Here is a 26,136-nt window from a genome sequence, read left to right as displayed (position 1 = left end):
CTCCCTGCTAGACTGGGATAAGCAAAATGAAGTGGGGAGATACAGGCGTTGCTGACGCCAGCTCCAGTTCCCATCATTTGGACTGGGATTTTTTTCTACATCTTGCAAAGCAGCCTTTTCTCTAAAAGAAATAAGAAATACAGAAATAAGTTGTCACTACAATAATTACATTTTTCTTACATCTGTTCCAAAGCTCACAGAAGTATCAGAAAGGTGTTTCAGCAGGGCTGGCGGGTTGTGGGGAGGGGAAATGATAAATCTGAAAATGTTGAAATGGTAAATAACTATTTTGAAATATTTACTTCTTCTGTGGATTAAGACAAAAAGTCATTTCTTTCCTTTACAGCAGAAAAGAGGTTTCAGCGCGTGTTCCTAAACTGCAGTTGTTCTCTCCATGAACTATTGTGTATGAAAAGGAAACATGTTTTTGCTGCGTAGCCCAGATGATTGCATGGGAAACAGCTTGATTTACGGTGTAATGTTTTTGTTTAATACCTTTTTTATTCCAACAGGAAATATGGGATGTATAAAATCAAAAAGGAAAGAGAATCAGCATGGAGATGGGCTAGATTTGAAGAATCAACCAGTACGTAAAACTGAACGAACTATTTATGTGAGGGATCCAACGTCCAATAAACAGCAAAGGCCAGTAAGTAGATAGTCTCAGGGGAGAATTCCAGTAGCAAGATCAAAGCATGACTGGCATAACTTGAATTTCAATCCAAAGCACATGCATGAAAAAATTCAAATGATCGTTAGTCCACAATTGGGCTTTTAGTGTTGTGCAGTTCACCCTCAATGAATAAATACTTTAAGAAATAAAAGAAAAAAAATTGTGATTTATTAATTACTTTATGTTTGTCATAGTTTTCTGCATGAAAACAGTCATCCTTGGCAATGCTTGATGTCAACATAGGTACAACTGTAGAAGAATGTTAGGTGACTTTAGAAAACGTGAAGTAGTTAGAACTGTTGTTAAAAGCAGTTGTGTTGGAGTTTTAATAGCTATGGGATCCAAGTGTAGACTATTCTGTTTAAAAAGGATGAAATAATCATGGGTGATTCTTTACCAGCTCTAGTCACCTTCCCTTTTACTCACTGAAGGCCACTTCTTGCCCTTGTACAAGGTGTGTAGGTAAGGATGGGAAGGGGAGCAGATGATGCAGTTGTGAAGGCAGCAGCGCTGTGCTGCAAGAGGAACAAGCCAATGTAGTTTCCTGTGTGCTGCCTGACATTAGAAAGGAAGGGTGCCAGGAAGGGGAATCCTGTTGGGTACCAAGTGGATTTGCTGTTTTGCAGATTGCCTGGTACCCTTTTTTCCCAGCCTTTATACTGTGCTGAGGAAACTATGTTTCCTGAATGTGCTTACACAGGGTCTGTGCTGTCTGCGGGTGTGAATGACACCTTTCTCACCCCTCTCACCAGCTGACACACTGGTTTCAGTGTGCTCTCCATCAGTGTACACATCATAAACTACCACTGGGTTTTTTTAATTGCTTTATTTTATTCTTGCACAATCTTAGCAACATAACCATGCTTGTAGCTCTTTAGCATGGCAGCTACATGTGAATAACTGTCCCATTAAAGTGCCCTGCCTAAAGCCTCTTCAGCAGAAGTCACAAAGCTGTGCACTTCCTCTCTGCAGCCTGTGTCACACCTTCCCAAGGACTGAGCTGCCCAAGTCAACATCTAGCGGGGTTTACTCTGTTTTTATGTTATAATTCACTTTTGAAGAATGGTGGGAAAAGATTGGAGCATTTTCATTTAAGACATATAAGATGATATCAAAGCAACTGAGTAATATGTAATCATAATGTAAGATTGTCACAAAGATCTAAAACTGCTTAATTAAAGATATATTTTGTTGTAGGCAAATAGAGAAGCACAGCTCTTACCGGGACAGAGGTTTGTCAGTGAAGGTAAGTTTTCATAGAAATCTTACTGCTGTGTGGTATGCCCATGTCAGTCTGTGACATAACATGAATGTGCCTTTGGCTTTCTGCCTTTGTAGAAGCAGAGGAGCATGGAGTCATTGTGATAGCTTTGTATCCCTATGATGGCCTTCATGAAGATGACTTGTCCTTCAAAAAAGGAGAAAAATTGAAAGTTATTGAGGAGTAAGTATGACAGAACTGATCGTATTGTAGTTTTTCTTTGGGGTCATCTAATTCCCTTTATAGTGTTTTGTTAATCCTACTCAACATGAGTGTATGAATGGTAAGAGAGCTCCCTTAGATGTGAAAATACAAATGCACATGGAGCTGTTCCAGGCTGGATGAGGCTTTGAGTTATCTGGTCTAGTGAAAGGTGTCCCTGCCCATGGCAGGGGGGTTGGAACTAGTTGATCCTTATGATCCCTTCCAACCCAAACCCTTCTATGACTTGGCAGCTGCTCTTGGTAACAGCAACTGAACATTGATCTAACAGAGCTAATGGCTGCTCAGGGGGCTTACTTTCAGAGGAAAGGTACTTCTTCTCCCTCCAGCAAGAGCAAAGCTCTCGGACAGTAGAACCCAAATAACACTTCATCATTTTTCTTTCCTGAGAACGCTACTGTTGTTTCCATTTTTCAGGCTGGGAGAATGGTGGCGAGCAAAATCTCTCACAACCAGAAAGGAAGGCTTCATTCCCAGCAACTATGTAGCGAAAGTAAACACCCTGGAAACAGAAGAGTAAGTTCTCCCAGGCAAACTTCTTCATCCTGGTGATGTATCCTTTGTGGGTGCAGAAGAGAAAGGGCTCTAACTCTTTGAAATACTTTTCAGATGGTTCTTCAAAGACATAACCCGAAAAGATGCTGAAAGACAACTCCTGGCTCCTGGAAATAGTCCTGGAGCTTTCCTTATCAGAGAAAGTGAAACATTAAAAGGTATGTTTTGGGGTGAGTTACTTCGGAATTGGGAATAGAGTTAAAAACATACAGTCTGTTCTGTCTGCCTTCACAAAAGAAGGCACCAGCTGGCACTGGGTGTGGAGTAGACCCAGTGTGTCCTACTGTGTGAATTTTCTGAAGTTCTGTAGAAGTGGGAAGGATTTAAAAATCACCGGGAAAAGAGAGGAGAGAGTTACAGGTTAACACTCGAAGTTGAGACAGGGGAAAAAACGTGTGCGTGATTACACTGACAAGAAGTAGGAATGAATGAAGTGAGAGATCTTTTCTCTTCCTAACATTTGTAATTCCTTTATTGAAGGACACTTTTCACTATAAATAGTAGATGCTGCATTTCACAGTCTTCCATTATTGGATCTGTATCCATTGCTACAAGTTTTACAGTGTAGTTGGTGTGTAGTGAGGGTTTACACTTATGCACTGCAGTGTGGGGTTTTTTTCAGAAGGCACCTTGGTAAAGGTTTGTACTGTAGACAGACCTTTTGTACTGAAAAGCTTAGTGAAGCCTCCAGACTCTTCAGCTGGGACTTTGAGAAAAGCATAGGAGGTTCTGCCCCAGCACTTGGACTCTGACAGCAGCCAGACTGGATTCTCCAGCTGGTTACCCTAACAATGCATCCTCCAGAGGAAGGTGCATGAATCCCTTCAGTGGGTCATACGTCTGTCCTCTCTATAGCGTAGTTTTTCTGGCACTAATGCTGCAGATCCCTGATTAGGTAGCTCTCTGTAATGAGCCCATATCATTGTTTTCTGTGCTCTTAGATGGAGACTCCTGAATGATGTTCTCAGGGAAGGCTCCTAAATTCAGCATAGGCTTCTGAAAGTAAGGCAAAGTACCCCATTTCTTTCTAACTCCTTCTGTCACTGGATCTGTGTTTGGTGAGAGAGAAGGTGATGAGATGGTTTCTTATCCTTTGAAAGTGGACAAGAATTGTGTGAGTAGAAGAAACAGAGAGCTCTGTGTTAAGAGGAGATGTTCTGCTGCCCCACCTTAAATTCCAGCTGAGGCTAGGCTCCCTAGGATGAAGAGATCTGCTCTCCCTCCTGTGTACCTCAAGCCACCTCCAAACTGTCCTTTTGCTAGTTGTCCCACGACATCCAGTGTGTTCATACTTTGAAACACTGATCTCTCTGAATTTCAGCTTCTGCCTGGGGCGTGTGACAGCCCTGGCCTTACTTTGCAAGCTGGTTCCATTTGAGCTAGGGGGACTTCCTGCAGAAGTGGGTGTTGGATGTGATGCTGCCTGGATTGTGGAACTCCTGAGCTTGTTGAATAAGATTGAAAAAGAAAATGTTACTGTAAGCATTTTGGTGACCAGTTCAGGACAGGCTGTTGGGTAACTTCCTCCTGTTGGTTGCAAAATGCTTTTTGAGGAAATAAGGGAGTAAAAACTAAAACCAGACAAAAAGGTGATTTTGTTAGGCTTGACTGTGTGCGCATGGGCACTGTAGACTTTTGCTATCTGTTAATGATCGTTCATTCTTTATCCACAGGCAGCTATTCTCTCTCCATAAGAGACTATGATCCACAGCAAGGCGATGTTATTAAGCACTACAAAATTAGGAGTCTAGACAATGGAGGATTTTACATCTCTCCAAGAATAACTTTTCCCAGCATCAATGATATGATCAAACATTATCAAAGTAAGTTAAATCAGCTAGTGAATTACTTAATAGAATACAGTCATTGTTTCCTGTGAAGGAAAATAAATGCTTTCTTGTTTTATTTCAAACCTTTTCATCTTTTTCATTCTAAATAAACTTGGCATGCATGTTATCAAACATAAAGTAAGACTGGAACCCAAGTAATGTTGTTATCATAATCAGACCTAATGCTGCTTGCTCTGTGTCATGCCCTTGTGAAATCAAGAGTAGCTTTATAAAACACCTCATCAAAATTATGATGATTTGAAGCTATAGTAAGAATTGCCTGCATTGTAAATAAATTAATTCTGTATTTCAGAGTAAATCTGTACTCACAATTAGCAGAAATACTTACACAGTTGTGAATATCTTCTTTTATCTGGTGTTGAGTGTGAAATTGTTTTTATTTTTCTGTAAAATTGTCTATTTATTTATTTAAAATAACATTTTGAAGGAAGTAAAATTCCATTAGCTTTAAAGAAAAAAATTGTAGCCAGATGGAATGTATGCTTTTATTATTAAAAAAAAGGGGGGAGGGAGAAGAGGAGGGACAAATTTCTAACTATGTTTTAGCTACAAAAGTGACTTTTCATTCTGCACAACCTCCTGGTTGGTAGCTCTAGAATACAGTGGGTTTTAGTCTAGGAAGACAGAGAAGACAAAAAATGTAGGGCAGAAAATCACATAGTGATTTTTCAAACCCACACTGAGGACTTGGCCGTGAGATTTCTCTTAAGTTGTTAGACACGTGTGGTAATTCTTTGGCACAGCTGGAAAGCCTTGAGAATTATTCAACATTTGTATTAAAGTTAGAGCTAGTTAGTGTCTGGAGCAAAAAATAATGGTGACCTACTTATGCTTGCATGCACATGTGTCTGAAACCATGCTGCAAGAAAATTTAATGACAAATTCAGAATACCGGTCCCAAGCCTGACTCTAGTGTGTGTCTTTCTTAAGTACTGTTAGTAATCAGATCTTATCTTGTATTTATTTGGTACGAATTGTATTAAACCCCCTTAATCTGATTTAACCAGATGCATGTGATACATCTTTATTAAATTTGTCTCTGAATACTAAATTTCAGTTTAGAAGCTCTTAAAGTTGTGTGAAAGTACCAGAAAGGTTATATTTTCATCTAAGCATTTGATTATTTTGAACATTATTTTCAGCTGGTTACTGTACCCCTGCAATGAAGTAATGATTCTCTCAAGTTGTGAGGCACACAAGTGTAACAGGTTTTGTATTTTGTCTTTACTTTGAAAACCAGAGCAATCAGATGGCTTATGCAGAAAGTTGGAAAAAGCCTGTATTAGTCCCAAGCCTCAAAAGCCATGGGATAAAGATGCATGGGAAATTCCACGGGAGTCCATTAAATTAGTGAAGAAACTTGGAGCTGGTCAGTTTGGAGAAGTCTGGATGGGTAAGTTTATTCCTTTGAAAGGAGTATTTAAATCTGCTGAAAGAAATGTCATTTCAGAGACATTCAGAAAAACAGTGAACATGAACCTGGTCTGATATACTTGTAAAAGAGCAAAATTAGATCCAAAAATACACCTTCTGTGAGGAGAGAGGGTTTGTGAGTGGGAAGATACCTGGCAGAGACATGGAACAAATTCTTTGGTGGTTTTTTTTAAGGGAAAAAAATAGTGAGGACTGTAATTTAGAAGGTCAAAGACATTGGGGTATTTTTGTTGTGTTTTGTGGGGGAAGTAGAAGGTTATAGTAAGATGTGACTCCTGATTCTCAAAATTGATGGGCCTCTCAGAACTTGATTCAAATCAGAAAGTGGTAAAGCACATGAAATAAAAATAAATTGTGGGGTTTAGTGAATTATGTATTGAGTTCTCATTGTCTTTTGGTAAAGAAGACAATGCAACGTAACGCATGGGACTGCCATACTGGGCGAAAAATGGGGACACTTAATCCAAGATTATTGTGTGCCAATTTGCTGTTCAGAAACTAGGTGACTTACATAGTAAGATGAGAGATTGATCACCTCCTACCTTGAATTATCATGCAAGTCCCCAATAATGAAAGTGTCATAAGACTTTCAAGTTTCAAATGTTAATATATACCCAGCAAGGAATGATAGCATGAATTATTATAAATTTAATTAGCTTTGTTTGCTTATAAACAATATTTTCTCAACCTCACTGTCTTCTTGTGGCAGAGGGCTATGATCAGTATCTAATCACATTCTGTAAATATTATTTAATCCTTTTACTTTGAAATACTGCCTGTTCTGGCATCTGAGTATTCTTTTGGGTTCTGCATTGCATGTTCCTTGCACTATTCATCACTTACAGACTTATTACCAGTTACCATCTTATTTGACTTAAACTATACCTTCCTCCCAAAGTCGTCATTAGGTTATTTTTTCAGGCCAAATAATTTTTAGCCTTGCCCTGAATCTCGTTTTTTTTATATTATCTTTAAATAGTCATAAAATTGTTACAGTTAATAGTGAATTACATTACTGTTGTTATTATTATTATTACTATTAAGCAAGATTCTATAGGGAGGGAATTAACTTAAAAGTGAAACCCAAAGCTTACTAGAAGACACAAAGCTATGAAGGGGACTCTGATGACCCACAGGAGTGCAGTAGTCTGATGGGAATGTCATTGCATTGAAGAGATGCTCTCATTTAGAAAAGTAAAGCACAGAGGGTGCTGTTTGAGTGGCAAATTCCACACACAACTACAGCTTCAATCAGAAAGCTCTAATTCAGTCATAGGTGCAATCTTTTGATATAAATAATGTAAAAAATTCAAGCAACACTGCTCTATATTATAGCCAAATTCAGCCTTTTTATCTGCCTTCATTAGAAAAGGCTTAAGAAAGCCTCTCTAGCTAAGACAATTTATATACTACTTAAGATGAGTGTCAGCCATTGTGTAGGTTTTTTTCTGTCTAATAAACCCAGGGCAAGAAAGGTTTAACTGATGCTGAAACTTTGTGGCAGAAGGTAATCACCTGCTTGAAAATGTAGATCATTTTGGGAAGTGACTACTTCTGCACACACACACACAAAGGCATAAAACTTTAAAAGGGCGTTTCTGTTTCAAGATGTTTCCTCTTGTTTGTGTCATTATTTTAACATATAAATTGGGCCTAACCCCTGCATCTGAATTGCTGCACTGTGAGAAAAATCAATGTACTGTGAAAGCGATCACTGTGTTTCCTCTTTTCTTCCTTTCTGAAGCAAGAGAAGCTGATTTGCATGACACAGGTCCTCTCGAATCAGGAACATGGTTAATCTTAGAACCAAGGAAGTTCAAGCTGGAAAAGACATATTAGGTCAACTGTGCAGTGTAGGGTACCAGCAAACACTGCGTATTGCAGTGATCAACCAGTGGCATCAAAGTTATGTGGAGATACTGAGAAATAAACTAGTTGGTATGGTCCTCTGATTAGAGAGCTAGTTGTTACATGCTCTCCTCATACAGAACGAAGTTATTTTTCAGCCATGGTGTGAATTAGAGTAATATTGTTCCATGGCTCAATTACTAAATAAATTTCTTCTTGATAAAGGGTACTTAGAATTGTGGTTTCAGAGGGAGCAGTGTCCCACTCAGAGGAACTCGGCTCCCGAGTTAAGAGAGAGATGGAGCTACTGGAGAGAGGCCAGTGAAGGGTCACAAGAATGGTTAAGGGACTGGAGCATCTCTCCTGTGAGGAAAGGCTGAGAGAGCTTGGACTGTTCAGCCTGGAAAGGAGAATGCTTGGAGGGTTCTTATCAATGTATGCAAATACCAGAAGGGAAGGTGCAAAGTACAGAGACAGGCATTTCTCGGTGGTGCCCAGTGACAGAACCAGAGGTGATAGGCACAAACTGAAACACAGGAGGTTCCCTCTGAAGACCAGGAAGCACTTTCTTGCTGTGTGAATGACCAAGCACTGGCACAGGTTGCCCAGAGGGGTTGTGGAGTCGGCATCCCTGGAGATATTCAAAAGCCAACTGGGCACAGCCCTGGACAACTGTCTCTAGGTGGACCTGATTGGGGGTTGGACCAGATGCCCTCCAGAGGTCCCTTCCAACCTCAACTCTTCTGTGATTCTGTGATACATGGGAAGATAGAAAGAATACTGCTACTGCAATGTGAAGATAGCCAGCATACCTTTTCCAGTCTTGTCTTTTAACTTTGTCCATGAGTACTCTTTGGGCTTCCAAGTTGACACCTTCCTCTTGCACATTTTGGAGGGAGTTAGCATATGTTATGGAGGAGACTAAGGAAACCCTAGGAACAAAAGCAGATCCCCATATCCCCCAAGCACTTGGCTTGTGCTTGTGTGTGACCTGTGCAGAGGATCCTTGTCATTTACAAAGTGAGCAGATCAATGTCCTCCAGCTCTGAAGAGTTTCTTATGCACAGAGAAAACTTGCCATAAAGGACCATCAATTTCCCAGTTTTGTCTATCACTGCAAGTGCATTTAATTCCTTCCTTCATTACAGCTGTGTGCAATTTTACACATTTTATAAGACTTTCTGGTTTTAAGCTACCAAGTTAGTGTTCATGTGTATGTTTTGGGCATCAGCTATGCTGATGTGATAGACAAAAACAGCATGGCAGGGGTGCATTGCATTATGGAAGTGGTTAGAAAGCTGCAGCCTGTGCTTTCTTGCCTTCACATTCAATGGGCTATATGGAGAGGAGGTAGAGGTGGAGCTACTTTTTCATTCCTCTGTTCTTCAGCTGAGTGATGGCTGTAGTTTGTAAAGAAGAAATGGTGTGCTAACATGCAAGAGGATGCAGAGAAGCTGCTGTTTCTCAGTCTCTTCTCCAGAACCTCTTGCAATTGTAATAGCCTGAGACATTTATCTGGCTTCTAACAGTGTCAAACCTCTGCAGTTCAAACAAATTGTTCCCAGTGTAACTTTGCAGGGAATTACTTCAAAAGCAGGGAGAGGAGAAAGCTGCATCTTGTAGACTTGTTCACAAAGTTGTTCATCTTCAGTCCTGGAGATCTTTTCAGAAATGATAGGCTCAGCCTCATTATTGTTATATCACGATTTGGCCTGATTAAGCCCTGTGGGCAACCTGGCTGTCCAAGATACTACTCTGGCAAGATAATCAAAATCAACTCCAAAATAAATGCCTGAAACACTAACAATTTTGGGGGGATTTCTATTCTAACATGTAAAATATTAAGATCATGGCTCTCTATGTGAGACATCATCGCATTCCTCAGACCTGGGTCCTACTGCTTGCATCACATTTAATTTTTAACAGAAGTCTAAACTGCAGAGAGGCTTGCTTCTTGCCATGGTAGGAAAGGGTTTTTGACAATGGAGTTCAGTGCATCTGGGCAGCTTCTTTAGTGATGCAATGAACCAGAGTAGCACCACAAGAGCAGGGTCTGTGTTTTATGCATTTTTGTTCCTAGTGTGCACTGGTACGACGTGAACCATAATGCTCTCTGGTATTAATAATCCATGAAGAGAATTCTCAAGCAGGGCTAAAAGAAAAGTTAACAAGCCAAATGAAGCCATTATGGTGTATTTTATTAATGAGGCACATCTTGCTTGCATCTCAAGTGTAAAAGATTCTCTCTTTTGGCAACCTCCAAATTGGAATATAAGGAATATGCATTTTAGAGTTGTGTTTTCTTATACAGCTGTTAGAAAAAAATAGAGAAAATGATACCACAGAAATACTTCTATGAAAATAAAAAATATCTCAAATGAACCAAGGAAACTTATGAGTACTTCTCGTCAGTATCAGAAATGGATTTTTATAGTACATACATGAGCTGAATGTTAGTTGCAAAGAATCTGAATTTAATGTCAGATGTTGTAGATGTAAGCAAGAACTTCATTGCTTATCTATCTTTTAAAATTCATGTTTAGGTAGCAAACTGAGCATATGTTCATTCATATCATGCAGCAAGGAACACTGTGACACAAGTGCTGGGTTTACATCTCAGCCAGGTTCAGTTCAGCCAAGATAGACATTAGCAATGAGTTCAGAGCCCCAGGTACTGTGCAAAGCAGGGGTGATGCAGTGCTGTGGCCACCCCTTCCCACAGCTCCCTGCCTGTCACTGGAATCCTCCTGTGATGCAGATTGAACCTTACATTTGCTGGTGGTGAAGTGCTTTAAGGTCACTAGTTTTTGCTCCACCTGCACAAAAGCTTCAGTTTCTTACCTGTACAGTGAGAGTGTGCCTGCAAAGCAGATGATCATTATGGAATCTACCACAGAGGTTCTCATGGTAATGATAAGCAACCTGGCATGAGGACTAGGACTTTGTTAAACTAGAATGGTACAGATGCATACTGAAAAGATGCCTCCTGCTCCAGGTCTGATGTGGTCCTCAGCCCAAATCAAGTTATACACCAGTTTCGCTGGTAATGAGTGGAACAGAGAGGTGGCAAATTCCAGTTTTACCTAACTGACAAGGGTCAGGTCTTTTACAGATGCCCTTGTATCTGCTGATAGAGTTCGTGACCACCTTTCCTCAGTGATTTGGTGTCTCATCCTTCCCAATATGGGGTGAAATAAATGAACATCAGAGAGATCAGGATCAGTTACCTCTACTGGTGTCACCAGCTCATTTGCTTTGTGTGTAACCACCAAAGGGTCAGCGTAGACTTTTATCCCAGCAGAAAACCTCAGTGTCGCTGTTGTAGTAAAAAACCTTTCTGTGAGTAGCACCCTAGTTTGATGGATTTCTTTTGGGAATGTAAAATACTATTACATAGTTAATGTTAAGTGTGTTGGTTGTAATTGCTTCACAGAAATTACTATGTTCAGTAGAGTATTCAACAAAATGGGAGTGGAACTCATGCTGTGCTTTAGAGTATGGTGTGGAATAGTAGAAATGATACAAATAAGCTTTCTTCTTAAGCAGAAAGAAATGCATTTAAGATCTGTTTTTCTGATAGATATAAACCATATACCTGAGCTTTAACAGCACGTTTGACCTGTAGTTGTCATTTCTTACTATTAGGTCATTCAGAGGCATATCTTTCTTGTGCTTTGACCAGACTGTGTATGGAAAAATAGATTTAATAGTCATGCAGGTGAAAATTTTGTGATAGATATAGTGACTTTTCTCAGGTGCTGATCCTTCTTTAACAAAGGTGGTACAAGATTGCAGTGGTTAGAGCAATCCCTTAAGATCGGGGAAAATTAATTCCTTGCTTTCCCACTGATTTCTTATGTTTGGAAGATAAATAGTATAAGGAAATTGTGGACATTTAGCGGCGTATCCATTGTGGTGATACTGTCTGGATTGTTGCTGAATAAGGAAATGAGTCATGAAAGTTTTGCCTCTTGAGAAATAATTTTGCAATTTTGAAATGGGCATGGTGGGGACAAAAATTGCATTTCTATCCCTCTCTTTTTCTCTCTCCTTTTATTTCTTTTATTTTTTAAATTAAATGACTTCACAAGACAAACTTAAGGATCAGTTCTTGCTACTCCTGTTTTAATGCTATTTAACATTTATTTAATGTTGGAAAACATTAAATCAGAACACAATTCACTGCTGTTCTCTTTACTGGTAGTTGCTTTTTATATAATTCGAATATTACATTAGCAGGTTTGATAAACAGAAATGAAAGAGCCATAGTTTCTTCCACTCCTGGCAATGGGCTATGTGATAAGCAGTTATCTTGTTTTAAATCTTGCTCTGAGCACTGCAGGATTGCAGTCCTGGCAGCATATCTTTGTTGGTCACAATAACACTTATTTGATTGCACTTACCTGTAATGCTTCATTTTGAGCACTGAGTGTTACAGAGAGGATTATAAGCAGGAGACTGGCACACATAAAATGGCTATAATCATGGAATTTAAAGATGCTCCAGAATCTTGCAAGCAGTCCGTGGACTCCATTAGATCCTGAGACAATTTAAGTGAACGTTCATTAAAACATCTTTTGACCGAATATTTTAGGGGCTACTTGTATATGAAAACTTTGTATGAAGGTGATTTGCTTGCTTTATTTGTTTTGTTGGGTTTCATGGGGTGGTTTTTTTTTAGATAAATGATTTCTGAAAATGGGGGTGGATTATTTTTTCACTGCCGTCTTGTATCAGTTACAAAATACAAAGGAATTCTAGCATAAATATTTGTGCTACATCTGGCACTTGCTCTCAGGCTTTTAGCTATTACTGGAATCCAGCCTTAGCTGCTTTACAAATTCCTAGTGGTCGGGGTGCTGTGTGGCACAGAGTGACTTCAAGTTCACTGACCGTATTCCCTCCTTTTAGGTTACTATCATAATAGTACAAAAGTGGCTGTGAAGACTCTGAAGCCTGGAACGATGTCTGTGCAAGCCTTCCTGGAGGAAGCCAACCTCATGAAAACACTTCAGCATGATAAACTCGTCAGGCTTTATGCTGTAGTGACCAAAGAAGAGCCTATTTATATTATAACAGAATTCATGGCAAAAGGTGAGAACAATGTTGGATCTGTGAGCTATGCTTTAGTAAACTCTTCTGCTTCTCCTAAATTAGGCCTGGTTCTTTAAAAAGGAAGGAATAAAAAATGCAAACTTAAGATTTTAGCATTATTCTTTTGAGACCTCTGACATAAAGTGGAGCACCTATCCTAGAGGAATGCTGAGGCTTTAATTCTATGATTCATTGCTGCAGTTGTGAAGTAAACTATTTTTACAGTTTTCATAAATATAGCATTTTCAATTGCTTCAGATGCAGAGCATAACCCCAAAATAGCTCTGGTTCCTTTGGGCTCCCTACCTGACTTCTGTGCCTGTTGTCATAGCAAGGCAACTAAAAAAACACCTTAGAAATTGCCTTACATGGCCCTTGAATTGATAAATACATGTGTAATAAGGTGAGTGATGTGCTACTAGAAAACGACAACCTTTATTACAGCATTACTACACAAAGTAAGTGACGTTTCCTTCTGAGATTGTCTTGAGTGCTAGATTTTCTTGGGTTGTTCTGTTTTCAAGAAATTCTGCTGACAACTTCATAAACAAGTGTTGAGCCACTTACTTTCTATGACTTGGAAGGGATTGATATGTGGCATTCTCCTAGACAGCTTTCCTGATAGCTCATAGACCAAACTCAGCACCACTGAACTAATGTAGGGTCGGATGAGAGTTTTCTACACCCAGGAAAATGGCAAAACTTGGATGCCTGATAGGCTGACTTGGATATTACTGTTGTTAAATCATGTAAAGAGACTGCCTTACTGTAGTCAACTTGAAAATACATCAAAACACTTCCTTGCAAAAATTTTGTGATCCAGAAAATCAGGGAGCTGGCATGACCTTTATTTCAGTAATAAGCTACACTGATTCGATCTTTGTTTTAACAGGAAGTTTGCTGGATTTTCTGAAGAGTGATGAAGGAAGTAAATTATTGCTTCCAAAGCTGATTGACTTCTCTGCTCAGGTAAAGTTTAAGAAATATGCTCAACATTAATGGGGTTTATTTGTCTCTGAGTCTAAAACTCCTGTTGGGCAACTTTGGATTTTTTACGCTAAGAAACAATTTAGTTTTCAGAAAAATTTTGGTCTGAGAAAATAAGGTTTCTTGAAAGGAGGGAGTACCTAAAATGGATTTCAACAGAATATGTGAAATTAGGCTTAACTCACTGCTGGTGACCCGCTAAAGATGGCAGTGGTACCCTGCTTAGATGGTGGTGGTACACAGCTGCTTTCCTTTGTGGAAAAATGGCTTTCAATTCACGTGGCTGCGCTTTGGAAGTGTAGGTACACTTTTGTGGTTTTGTGCTTATGAGATTCCTTCAGTGTTCATAAATGCATCATTTTTAGTCCTTAGGTCAATTTGTGAAACTTCTCTTAACCTCAGAGGAGTATTGTTGGATTTCAAACTCATGTAAATTACTGTGAAATAAATGAAATTTAGTCAAATAATGTTTCAGGTACTAGTGTCTGATTTATGAACCAAGAAGATTGTTTCAAAATATACAGGTTATCCCATGTCATAAATAAAATATGTAGAGAGAGACACTGGACTGATCTGTGTGTGTCAAAGCCTGGATCAAAGGCGCCTAGAACCAGTGTTTCACCTCGGACAGTTGCCAGCCTTAGATGTCCAGCGAGGCATATAAGAAAACAGAGTAAGAATTGTGCAAATTTTGCAAGCTGTAGTTCGTGTTACTAATAGGTAATGAAGTAATTTCTGGTAGGTTATTGTTTCACTGACCTTTTGGGGTTTTTATTGTGCATTAGAGTTTACAGGCTGTTGTACCCTATTACACTAACTTGTTATAATCCATGGCGAAAAATTAGAGCATTTTAAAAAGATATAATACGACACTAGGGATTTATAAAAAAAAAAAAGAAATCACTGTAGGAATATTATATAACTGTTTAATATAACTACTGCTATATAAATAAATATAAGATTAGATATTAGGAAACATTTCTTTACCGAGAGGCTGGTCGAACACTGGAATAAGCTTCCTAGAGAGGTGATTGATGTCCCAAACCTGTCAGTGTTTAAGAGGCACTTGGACAATGCTCTTAACAACATGCTTTAACTTTTGGTTAAAGTGGTCTGAAGTGATCAAGCAGTTGGACTAGATGATCATTAGAGGTTCTTTCCAACTGAAACTCTTCTGTTCTATGATATTTTTACCTGAAGAGCTCCAAATACTTTTTTTCCCAGTTCTTAAAATCATACTTGCTTTTTGATGAGATCTGCTGAAAATGTATGGTGCAAATTCCGTGAACCTTTTGCATGTATAAACTCTTCCTGCTTCTTATGCAAATCTGTTATCTACCTCTACCACGTAGCACACACATGCATGGTGGCTGTGGTTAGGAAAATGATATGAATTGTTGCTGAACATACTCATGTCATAACTTTCAAACCATCCCTGAGTAATCATTTTTACAGGATTTTGGTTTAAAATAGGGCAGGAGGGGATTGGAGAGGTTCTTAGCCTGCTTGTTTCTCAATATTTTGGAAACAGTAGGTCACACCCTTTTGTTCTGTTCCCAGAGTGGACTTCACTTGTAACCAGATAAAAACTAAGTGCAACTTAAATACTGATTCAGCACTTGTATTTTTTCCTCATTTTGCTTGCCTGCTTTGCAGGCGAGTCAGGATGTGTGGATTTGGATTTACTGACAGTTTTCAAGTGTCTCATAAACTGCTCGTATGCACCTGAACTGTCCTAACCCACTTCTTTCTCTTTTCTACCCTGTGTTTTTACACCTTTGTCATTCACATTAACCTCATGTGCATCCTGGGCCCTTTCAGTGGAGACAGAAGCAGAATTACTTTTATGTAATTTAGAGGAAAACAAACTACAGGGCCTTTCATTTTCGTTCCTCTCTTTTTCATGATCCCTGTCATTTAGTTTTTCTTCTCAACGTGATACGTGTTCTCAGCATGATGTAAAAATATCCTATTGGGTTGACCTTAAGCCACCTGGCTTCTTTAGGACTCCACATTTTTACATAAAGACTAGAAATGCACAAGTGGAATCAATTACCTGTTGCTGTAAACCCCTGTCTGCATGGAGAAACAGCACTGCAAACTATCTGTAAAACATGATTGGTTTGTGATAACTCTTGCAAAAGAGGATTACAGACCGTGGAATGGAAGCTGAAATCAAGCATGTTTTTGAGTTTAAAAACGGAGCTATGAAGGAAGCCAGGAGTTCTCTGGTTTCATAGCAAACAAAAAAAAACCAAACCCAAAACAACAAACAAACAAAACCAAAAGCTGGGTGTCCCCTTCTGAAAAAGAAAAAACCACAGACCTGCCCATCCGTCTACATCAGCTGCGATGTTTCACCAAGGACATCTGTGAGTTGGGACCAAGTATTTTTCCTTTTCAGAAGGTGTAGCTCTTCTGTGTCCTTAGACAGTCCTCTTCTGAAATGGTGGTTTAATAGGTTCTCCCCTCCCTGCTTCAAAGTCCTTTGCTGCTTTCTCCAGACACCTTCAGCAGTAGGGAACGCATGTTTTCAAAGCAGCACTGCTTGCTCCATGATTTTATTACCGTTTTCTTTCAAGAATTTGCAAGATTTTTATACCAATTTGTGAAATGACCCATAAGTATTCTGGAAAGTTAAGTAATTGCCCTGTTTTACAGGTAGGAAGAGCAGAAACAGAGAGGAAAGAGCACTGCTAGCTGAAATCATGCCCCAAATGGGTGACAGAGCTGAGTGCAGAACTGCAGCTCCCAGTCATTCACTTGGAATATGACTTTCAGCTGAGGCTGACTTGTGGAGTCATTTATTTCTTCCAGAATCTTCCATTCTTACCCTGTTCCCAGTATTCAGAGATTTGGTGGTTGGTAATTTTTAAAAGGATTTAACTTGGGTATTTCTGGAAGCATGTCAGTACTTCATTAAAGGTGAACGGGAAACTGCTCCCTTCTTGGTAGTAACACTTGTGCAGTGTAGGCAGAATCCTCTCTTAAAGGACACAAAACTGATTCCAGAAGCCCAAATTACCTTTCCCATCCTGCTCCTGAGTAGTAGTTACATGTAGCCGAACAGTCTTGACAGGTACCAATGATCACTGAAAGAAGGGGAAATAGGGTTTAATTTTCTTTTGTTCCCATGAATTTCTCTACCTTTAACATATCATTTGGCAATGAAAACCCAACAATTACCACAAAGAGCTATCACATGGGCTTTGGCACCAATTCCCTTGATTAAAAATGCCTCTCTTTTTTCTTTTCCCAAAAGCAAAGGTTTAATGTGACCAGATGTGTGAATTCAGTTGTCCAGTTGCTGTGTTTCCCCTCATTCTCCCATTCAAAATTCTTTGCCCATAATTCTTTTCCTACTTGGGAATTTTTCGCATGCCCAGATGCTGGCACATACTTGGCCTCTTTGAATTTCTCTGATTCAGTGCAGTCAAATCCATTGTCCTGGGATTTCACGGAAATGTAGTTTGTATTTGCTGAAAACTTAATGATTGTTTGATGTCACATTCTTCATTTGTGACTAATTAGATGATGACTTCAGTGAGTCTGGCACGAGTAAGAGGAAATAAAATGGTCTTTCCAATGACTGCTTGGTTGGGCTTGGAAACTAAATATCGCCATCACAAATGTGTCTTTTGTGAAGTGAATGTCTCCCTAGAAGTTCACCCGAATGTTAAATCGATGCAGTAGGAGGAAAGTTGATTCCTTTGTGATGGTTGATGTATTTTTGGTGATATTAGTGGACCTGTGGGCATTTTGGTCATATCTGCCAAGCTGGCCAGTTCAATCTCATCACTGATCTTGCAGCAAAACCTTCCCTTTCATATCTTATTCCTTCCCAAACCCAAGTAGTGGCATGGGGAGGAGAGATAAGCAAAGTGGGCTCTGAATTGAATACTGCTCTTCTATGTCTGTAAGTCTCTAGTAAGGCTCTATGTGTCAATTATTCACTAGTATCTGCTTTCTTCATTATAAAAAGTCTTATTTCTAGAAAAAGTGAAATGCAGGTGTTCTTCATTCTCTTCGTCATCGGAGTTTCTTTCTGATTTAGTGTGAGAAACTCCCCTGCATTGTACAAGGGCAATGTAGCAGTCTGCTCTGAAGAACGTATTGATTTGTTAGAAGAGGTTTGCAGTGAAGGAGGTGGGAGGGCAAGTGGCTCTATTTTTCCATTGCCTAAACCGAAAAAGAGGAACGAAGACCTCGCACACAAACGTGTGGTTTGTGTTGTAAGTGGTGGCAGTGTGTGCCTTCACAGGGGACCTTCCTCAGGGACCTTTCAAAAATGGGTAAGCAGAAGTGATGTTAATGTTTTCTTAAGGTTCAGCCAGGTGCTCCTGCCTGCTTTACTGCACGGCTGAAACAAGCACCTCTGGTGCTGAGAAGGCGTCCATGCACTTGCCTTCTCCTGAGGTGGAAAGAGCCCCTGTATGAGTGTGCCAGGGACTGGCACTAGAGAAGGACCCTTCCTGCTTTACTGGTGCTTCATCAGCAAATCTGAGAGCTCGTGCATTCCCTAAAGCATGAGCCCATGAGCGAGCTCTCTGTCACCCACCCACCGGCATCCTGGAGAGGTACCTGTGGCACAGGTTGGACCGTGGGACCTGCCTGGGAACGACCCATCACCAGAGTCTCACAAGGAAGAGAAAAACTGGAAGCTCAGAAGCACTGGGTTTATTTTCCCTTTTTCCTAGCTCCTCTTTTGGACAAAGCACCATCTGCACATCAGTTTTGTTGCTCGGAGTTTAGGAACTATTATTTCAGTTTCTTTTTTTCTGAAAAATATTTTTCTTTTTTTCACAGAGGAAAAAAAAAAGGCAGTATGAGCAAATACTGGAAAAAAGATCATCCCTTGTGCATATTTTGAGGACATTAAATCATCTTTAGTTTGGTTTGGAAATCAATTTGGGCTGCTGAAATACCAATTAAATTTACGATAGTATCTGAGAGCTGGCTCTCGTTAAACACTCCTCATCTGTAAACAGTTGCATGTTGTTGTAGAAGAAAATAAAGTTGTTTGACCAATCTTAGTAATTGTTTCCCAATTGTCCAGGCCTATTCTGGGTAAATAGAATGCTGTGGGTTGGTTTTTTTCACCTTATCTGCAGTGTTGTTTCATCAGTCCTTAAAGGAACATCTGTATCTCGTTTGACTTATTACTTCCTTCCATTTTCTTAGAAATTGGAAAACAAACTCAATAATTTGGAGAAGAAAATATTTTAGTAGAAATCTTAGGAACATTTTAATTAAGAGTTTGTTTCAGGAAATGTCTCTAACATGTATCTCTGATCTTGACAGCTGTTATTCACCTAAACAATTCTTTTGAAGCTGCTACTGTAAGTATAGTATTGGAGGACTAGATCTGCATGTAGGTTTTCTGTGGCAGTCACCCTTTCCTTGCTTCCATGTGAAAAATACTCCAAAGATAGTGGTAATGAATAAATGGATGTGGTTTTCCTGGTATCTTGAAGGAACAAAGAGGTAAGACCTGCTGATGGTGTTAAAATATCAAAATACTTGTTTGTTCGGTTGCAGATTGCAGAAGGGATGGCATACATCGAAAGAAAAAATTATATCCATCGAGATTTGAGAGCAGCAAATGTTCTGGTTTCGGACTTACTGATGTGCAAAATTGCTGATTTTGGACTAGCGAGAGTCATCGAAGACAATGAATATACAGCAAGGGAAGGTATGTACTTTTATTTTCATCTTTAAGGCTTTAGCTTCTGGGAGGCAGTAAGGCTGGATCCAACAATAATACGATCACCAAGGACAGAAAATGCTATGACAGCTTCCTGGAGGCAGCATTCTAATGCCATCAAGTTTTAAAAAGAATAAGGAAACAAGTAACCTTTCTGTGCTCCCCAGGCTTTTTGAAAAGTTTGTTTTAAATAAATTGGAAGAACAAAGAAAATTGAGAGTACTTAACTGCACACAGTTTTCTCTAAATTGCACAATTTATTTGCACAGCCACAGCTTCCATCCCTCTGAATTAAATGCCAAGAAAATATGTTCTTATTTTCTCATCACTTCCTTAAATGCCATATGCACCTCCTTTCACTTGGAGAAAGGAAGAAGCACTAGCAGGTGTAGGTGCTGGTAATAAGAAAACCTTTAGCAGATCTGGTTCTCTCTTGAAGCTACTTTAGGAGCTGCAACATTGATTTGCATGTTCAGCAGCACTGAACACTGTAGGGACACTGGAAACCTGGGTCACGTTCAGCAGATGGATGGGAGTTAACACTGCAGCAGGGTCAGGACTGGCAAGAGGGAAATCCATAATATTAAAGATACAAAGATATGTGTGTGTTGCTAATTTGGTCAAGGATCCTTTTGAGAAGTGAGTAGTCAACTTGCTGTAGTGAAAAGTTTTTATTTATGCTTCCATGCACAGCTTGCATTCTGATAACTTTGCAGAACAGGTTTGTTGCTGGCTTTCCCCCTCTTGTTTTAAAGACACTACCTCATATTTTCAGACAGTCTGGATGAGAAACTGGCAATGTAGGATGAAAGGGAAAGAACTAAGGTATGAGGAAGAAAGTGAACAGTGCATTACAGCTGAGATTAAAGGAAGATGAGCTATTCAGCAGTCACTGAGTAACAGCAGTCCAATAGAACAGAGGGAGGGGTCTGATAAAGCAGTTTTCAGAGGTACAGAACCCATATCTGTGTTTTTTAGCTAGCTCTGGAATTCTATATTGATTAAATGAACCTTTCAGGTTATTAATTCTTTATGCTGAGTTTCTTTGATGTGTTTTCCGCCATTCGGAAAAGTTTCCTAGCTTACGTGGTATGTAGTGCCAGTATGATAGAGCAGACTAAAAAGGGCGTAGAGACAATCTGTTTGTATTACTCTTCATGGTCTGAAGACCTAAGATAATATTTCCCAATAAAGGCTGCTTGAACTTTTCTTACTTAACTGTAAGGAGTTTGCTTTTATATGGGATTTTCTGGAATCAGCTAATTAGACATGAAAGACAGTATTTTAAGATATCACTTGCTACTGCTTTTGCATCTATGGCTGAATGTGAAATGTGTTGGTGTATGTGGAAGCTAGACTGACTTTCTTTAAAATAGGAAAATGTAGTTAAAGTCTTGCAAAGTTCCAGGTGATGGGAATTATGAGATTGTTGTCTGACCACTGTTCAGAAGGGAAAATGGTGACTAATTTTAGCATAAATTCACCATACCTAAGAGTCAAAAGGTGCTGTGTAACATTCGGCAACTTATTTGCACCTCTGACACAGGACAGTGTATCCTGTAACATGTATCCTGCAGCACATCTCTGCTGATAATTCTTGGATAAAAGGAGTTGCTGGAAACGTAGGGGTATCATAGGCAAGTAATATAAAACCTTTTAGTGACTCAATAGGGAGTGTTTACGTTTGCCTTTGATTGAAACTGTACTTCTTTTTTTTAGGTGCAAAGTTCCCTATTAAATGGACAGCACCAGAGGCAATTAACTATGGATCTTTCACAATTAAATCAGATGTGTGGTCATTTGGGATTCTCCTGTATGAAATTATTACGTATGGGAAGATTCCTTATCCAGGTATGGGCATGTGTTTACACCATTCCTCTGTATCTATACTTTGGTGTTAAAAAGCAATGAAAATACACAAGGAAAGAGCTGGCATCTGACAGCAGTGATTTGGAAGATGTCTTCCAGGTTTGAAAACCTTTGCTTTGAAAACTTATAATCACCATATGTATGAGTCTCTGGGGTAAATTTTAGCAAACAGACTAAAGACATGATGAAGACGTAGTCATTTTTATATATTCAGAAGGGGTTAAAACCACAGCAAATGCAGCATTGTCACAGATCCAGTCTTTACGGTCCACAGCACAGTCCCACAGCGAGGATGCAGTACTACAGGTTCTAATGGTGCCGCATAAGCTGCTGGGGTTTTAAATATTGTAGTATGTGAAAGTACTAAGCATGTTTTCACAAGCAAATAGGCTGTTAGCTTACCAAACAAATATGAAAGCAGACCCTAAAGTAGAATTGATGTACTGCTTGGAATATTTACTCTTCGTTGCTCCATACGGTTCAGGTATGAGAGCACAGCGGAGTACATCATCTGTGACTGATGTATTAGGTAGCTGGGAAATGGTTATGTGCTTCATGTTCATTTTTCTTTCTTCATGTTTCTTTCATTTCTTCATTTCTTTAACATAGCTGTTAAACAAAATACATACTGTTTCCAGCACACAGAGATAGCTTGTATGAAGGATATTTTTATGCACACAAAATTGTCACATCTCAGGCATAGCTGATTAACTCTGTACAGTAGACTGTATTCATTTAAGTTTACTGAGGTTATGGAAAATTGACCTAAATTCTCTTATCTTGTGCCCAAATGGGACAAGTACAGTTCACCTATACTTCTGAGAAGAACCCTTAGGATCCTGCAGTTTACAGACAGTAGAAAGCTGATATTTCCCCCAAGCAAAGCTTTCCCAGCACTTCCAGTACAGCAGCTCTTGCTATTTAAACAGCAAAAACATTTTCACCACCACTTCATAAGCATCTGGAATTCTGCATCCTGAACTGCCAGAGGCAGCAGAGTCTCTGAAATAACAGCAGGCTTAACACTCCTGGGCACAGGGAGACAAGAAGTCCCATGAGACTCAGGCCGGGGGAAGGGATGATGGTAGCCAACTGTACGTTATGGAAGAACATATCAACTTCCCATACAAGAGGTAGAGCCAAACCAGACATTCTCATTGCTCGGTAAGGCTCTAGTCCATGAAAGCACTTATGCTCAAATGCAGCCCCTTTCGACTTCAAGTGGTGACAGGGCTGCTTGCACAGTGACGTGTTCAAATATATGCTCTGGGCTGGCTTTTAGATAAGGGCTGCAAAATGTGTGACTGAGTAGTAGGTCCTTTCAAAGCTCTTTCAAACACTGCTTGTGTCCCTAGGAAGGATCAGATGGGAGTTATATGCAGCCAAGTAATGCAAGGTTCTTCCCACAGTCAGGATACTTTTGTTCCCATTAGCACGTGCCTGTGTACCCAGAGAGTTGCCTATACTGAGCTGGGCTCACAAGGTTATTTCTGGATGCCTTGAAAATTGTCCTTCCCTGAGCAAATCTATGAGCTCACCTGGAAACCAGCACTACAAACCACAAACTCCAATCCAATACTTAGTTCTGCAGCTAAGTCTGCTCATTCTTTACCTCCATAAAACATACCACATTTTTATTTTAAGAACAAAATCAATCTGTACAGCAGACATGGTGTTGCTGTACTACTGTGGGAAAATACCTCTTCTAGAGGAAGTCTGGGCAATATTTTTCATAAGTATGGGAGCATTTTTATGAGCACCATAAATAGGCCAGACACTGTGGATTCATTTGTCAACCAGCAGTTAGAAGTAGAAGCCTCTTGCCTGCCTAGTGGAGGATTTTAATCGTCTGCAGGCATTCCTTGTGTTAAATTGGAAGAGGGATATATGTCTATTTTAAATAGAAGTATGAATTGAAATAGTCTATTAGACTGAAAGTTGATACTGAAGAATCAGAACAACAAAATAAGTAGGTGACCAATTTACTTTACCTGAAGAAATGTGACAGGTTTGGGCAAGTTACCCAGGCATGGCAGGAGTAACTCTCCATCTCGGTATGGGTGGAGTCTGTAGCAAGCAGGTTAGAAGCTGCAGGTAGAGACAAAGATTGATGCCAGAGTGGGCTGTTGCTGTGGATCTCAGCACCACTGGAAGCACAACAAATGATGGCAGGACTGCTCACAGGAACAGAACGGAGCTGGAGACAAGAGTTATGATCTCTCCCACAGTCATGTTAGCCTTGGCACTAAAGGGGTCACTGCACTCAACAGGGAAAAAATAAATCTTCCCCCCAGGATTTTAGAGCAAGTACCTCAGTGCCACTGTGCACCTCAGCCTTGTTTGTTGAACTCATGTTAGTAACTGCCTTTAATAAGTAGCAACAGTCTTGTATTATTCGGTGAAGATCTTTGTAATGAAGTAGAAAAAGAAATTATTTTTTCCCTATTTTTGGGATTTGAGATCATTTATTGAAAACTTTTTCTTTTTTTTTTTTTTTGTTGAAGGTATGAGCAATTCAGATGTGATGGTTGCTCTTCAGCGTGGGTACCGAATGCCACGCATGGAAACCTGTCCAGCTGAGCTTTACGATATCATGAAAACATGCTGGAAAGACAAAGCAGAAGAGCGGCCAACATTTGATTATCTACAGAGTGTGCTTGGTGACTTCTACACAGCAACAGAAGGGCAGTATCAACAACAGCCATAAAGCAAAGAACACTTTTTCTATTGACATGGATCATAGGCCCAGACTATTATTCGGACAGACTGCGCAAGCCAATTACTTCACAAGTTTGGATGTCTTAACTGAGTGTGGAACCTGAAATGCTGAAGAAAAGAGTAATTCTACAGAGAAAAAGTAGTATTTTTATTTGGTTAAAACAGTTCCTCTAAAGCTTGAAGTTCTCCTTAAATGCTCTGTGTTTTGCATCTGCAGAATCATCCCAAAGCAAGCAGGCTTTTTGGGGTGGGGAGGGAGAAGGAAGGAAAGCCATCACGCACTGGTACAGTTTGCCAATGCTTTCTTAGGATCTAAGTTATGCAATACATTACAAAGAGACCTCTATAAAAGGGGCAAGAAGATGCCTGAACAGCTGTTTTCAAAAGAAAAAGTCATGAAGGAGAACTTGGCGATTTAAGACATGGTGATATTCTTAAATCATCTGTTTTGAAATGCAGCATATTGTGAAAGTTATTTTTGTATCTTTGTTATCATTGTTATTTCACATTAGCATCTGGAGTACTGTCACCTCTTGTAAGACTTTCTGAACAGTGTCATGGTTTCCTTTAAGGAAGGGTCATATATGTTTCTTTATACTGAAGATGATTTTGGTTTACTGCTGTATTACTCATACTAAGTTTAAAATCATTCTCAAGGCATCACAGCTGGAGAAGTGCAACGTGAACACACAAGACAGCAGAAGCAGCAGCACACCTAGCACTGTGTTCAAAGTCATCTGAAGTCCATGGGAAAGCACAGGACATTGAAGGAAGTTGATACTTTCATTGCAGTTACCAGTGAAAATATTTTAATCTTAATTTTAATCCTCTGTGATTATTCAAGACTATTCCTTATATTTTTGCTGCTTTAATCAACTAATCTCAAAATGTGTTTTAAAGCTAAAACTAGCTCTAGCCCTATCAGAAACAACTTATGGAAATAGGCAATAATGATGTCAAGTTACATTGCAGTGACACTATAGGTTTGTTGCTCACTATCTAAATCCAATTCCTAAAAGTGATTGCAGTTTGCTAAGCTCTACATATCAACTTGTTGTCAAATTACTTATCAAAACAGCTAAGCTAGTGCAATTGCAATGTAACTATAGCATAGATTACTTTTTCATTCTCCAAAGTGACACTGGTTCTTACAGCTGAAACCCAGTACATCTTTGTCACCCCTCTGCCCAGTTATTTAGGCAAATGGTACTTTGCAGAAGCTTACAACCCTTTTGCCTCAGTGTGCCTGCAATGAGCAGTATAAATATTCATTGCTTTTCTTTTCCATTGGCTTCATTCAGTCAAACTGTGCAGTTTAAGCAGGCTATCAGTTAAATATGTAAATAGTTTCTATTGTATGGTGATTTTTAATTTTAATAAACAATCTGAAGCAAATTGTATGGTAGTAATTTGAAATCAAACAAATGTCTGATGTTCTATCCAGAGTGGTAGATGGAACAGGGGAACATATGTTCATCACCAGTAACAAGATTAATGGATTCTGCTTTCCTTATGCCTATTCAGCTTTGAGAAGCTGAAAAGAACCAAACCAGCCCTTTCTGCATCGTTGTTAGGTTTTCTTTTTGGTCTGGAGGGCAGGAAGAGAGGAAGTCAGTCCTCAGCCATCTTTCAGAAGAGCTTCTCAAAAGTCTTTAGTGTAATATCAACACAGACCAGTGCAATTCTTTGGAAAACATTAGTTAAGAATTGCTCAGTCCTTCATTACAGGCTTCATTTTATTTTCAGAGAGGGAAAAAAAAAAGAAATAAAATAATGTAACCTTGTCTTTCAAGCCATTTCCTGCAGCCAACCATAGGCTCTGGGAAGTAGGATGGAAGAGTTGCTCAGAGAACAGGAGGTTACAGTTAGCATTACATAAAGTTGCTAACATTCACTTGTCTGAGAGTGTCCGACTGTCAAG

The 26,136-nt window shown here is 39.5% G+C and overlaps 1 protein-coding gene across 2 annotated transcripts; it reads left to right on the top strand.

The window, feature by feature from the left end:
• The first annotated feature begins 516 nt into the window (after positions 1-516).
• Positions 517-24,204, top strand: LYN (LYN proto-oncogene, Src family tyrosine kinase). 2 transcript variants are annotated; one of them, XM_010010560.1, is made up of 12 exons: positions 517-586; positions 1,871-1,919; positions 2,012-2,117; positions 2,574-2,672; positions 2,766-2,869; positions 4,385-4,534; positions 5,802-5,954; positions 12,755-12,937; positions 13,830-13,906; positions 19,463-19,616; positions 21,348-21,479; positions 24,002-24,204. In XM_010010560.1, the coding sequence occupies exons 1-12, from the start codon at positions 518-520 to the stop codon at positions 24,202-24,204; spliced, it is 1,479 nt and encodes a 492-aa protein (XP_010008862.1). In that variant the 5' UTR covers position 517. The 2 variants fall into 2 exon arrangements, with proteins under 2 accessions (XP_010008862.1, XP_010008861.1); XM_010010559.1 differs by having other exon boundaries at positions 518-649.
• The last annotated feature ends 1,932 nt before the right edge of the window (positions 24,205-26,136 follow it).

Source organism: Nestor notabilis, unplaced genomic scaffold, assembly GCF_000696875.1.
Source record: "Nestor notabilis isolate BGI_N333 unplaced genomic scaffold, ASM69687v1 scaffold26622, whole genome shotgun sequence".
NCBI classification, from domain to species: domain Eukaryota; kingdom Metazoa; phylum Chordata; class Aves; order Psittaciformes; family Psittacidae; genus Nestor; species Nestor notabilis.
This window is presented reverse-complemented; position numbering and strand designations above follow the sequence as displayed.

What these genes read in the sequence shown, in the direction of transcription:
- LYN (XM_010010559.1), top strand. Translation starts at nt 518, where the DNA reads ATGGGATGTATAAAATCAAAAAGGAAAGAGAATCAGCATGGAGATGGG. An exon ending in AAATTGAAAGTTATTGAGGA is followed by an intron (nt 2,118 to 2,573) that starts GTAAGTATGACA and finishes TCCATTTTTCAG; the next exon opens with GCTGGGAGAATGGTGGCGAG. An exon ending in TGATTGACTTCTCTGCTCAG is followed by an intron (nt 13,907 to 19,462) that starts GTAAAGTTTAAG and finishes GTTCGGTTGCAG; the next exon opens with ATTGCAGAAGGGATGGCATA.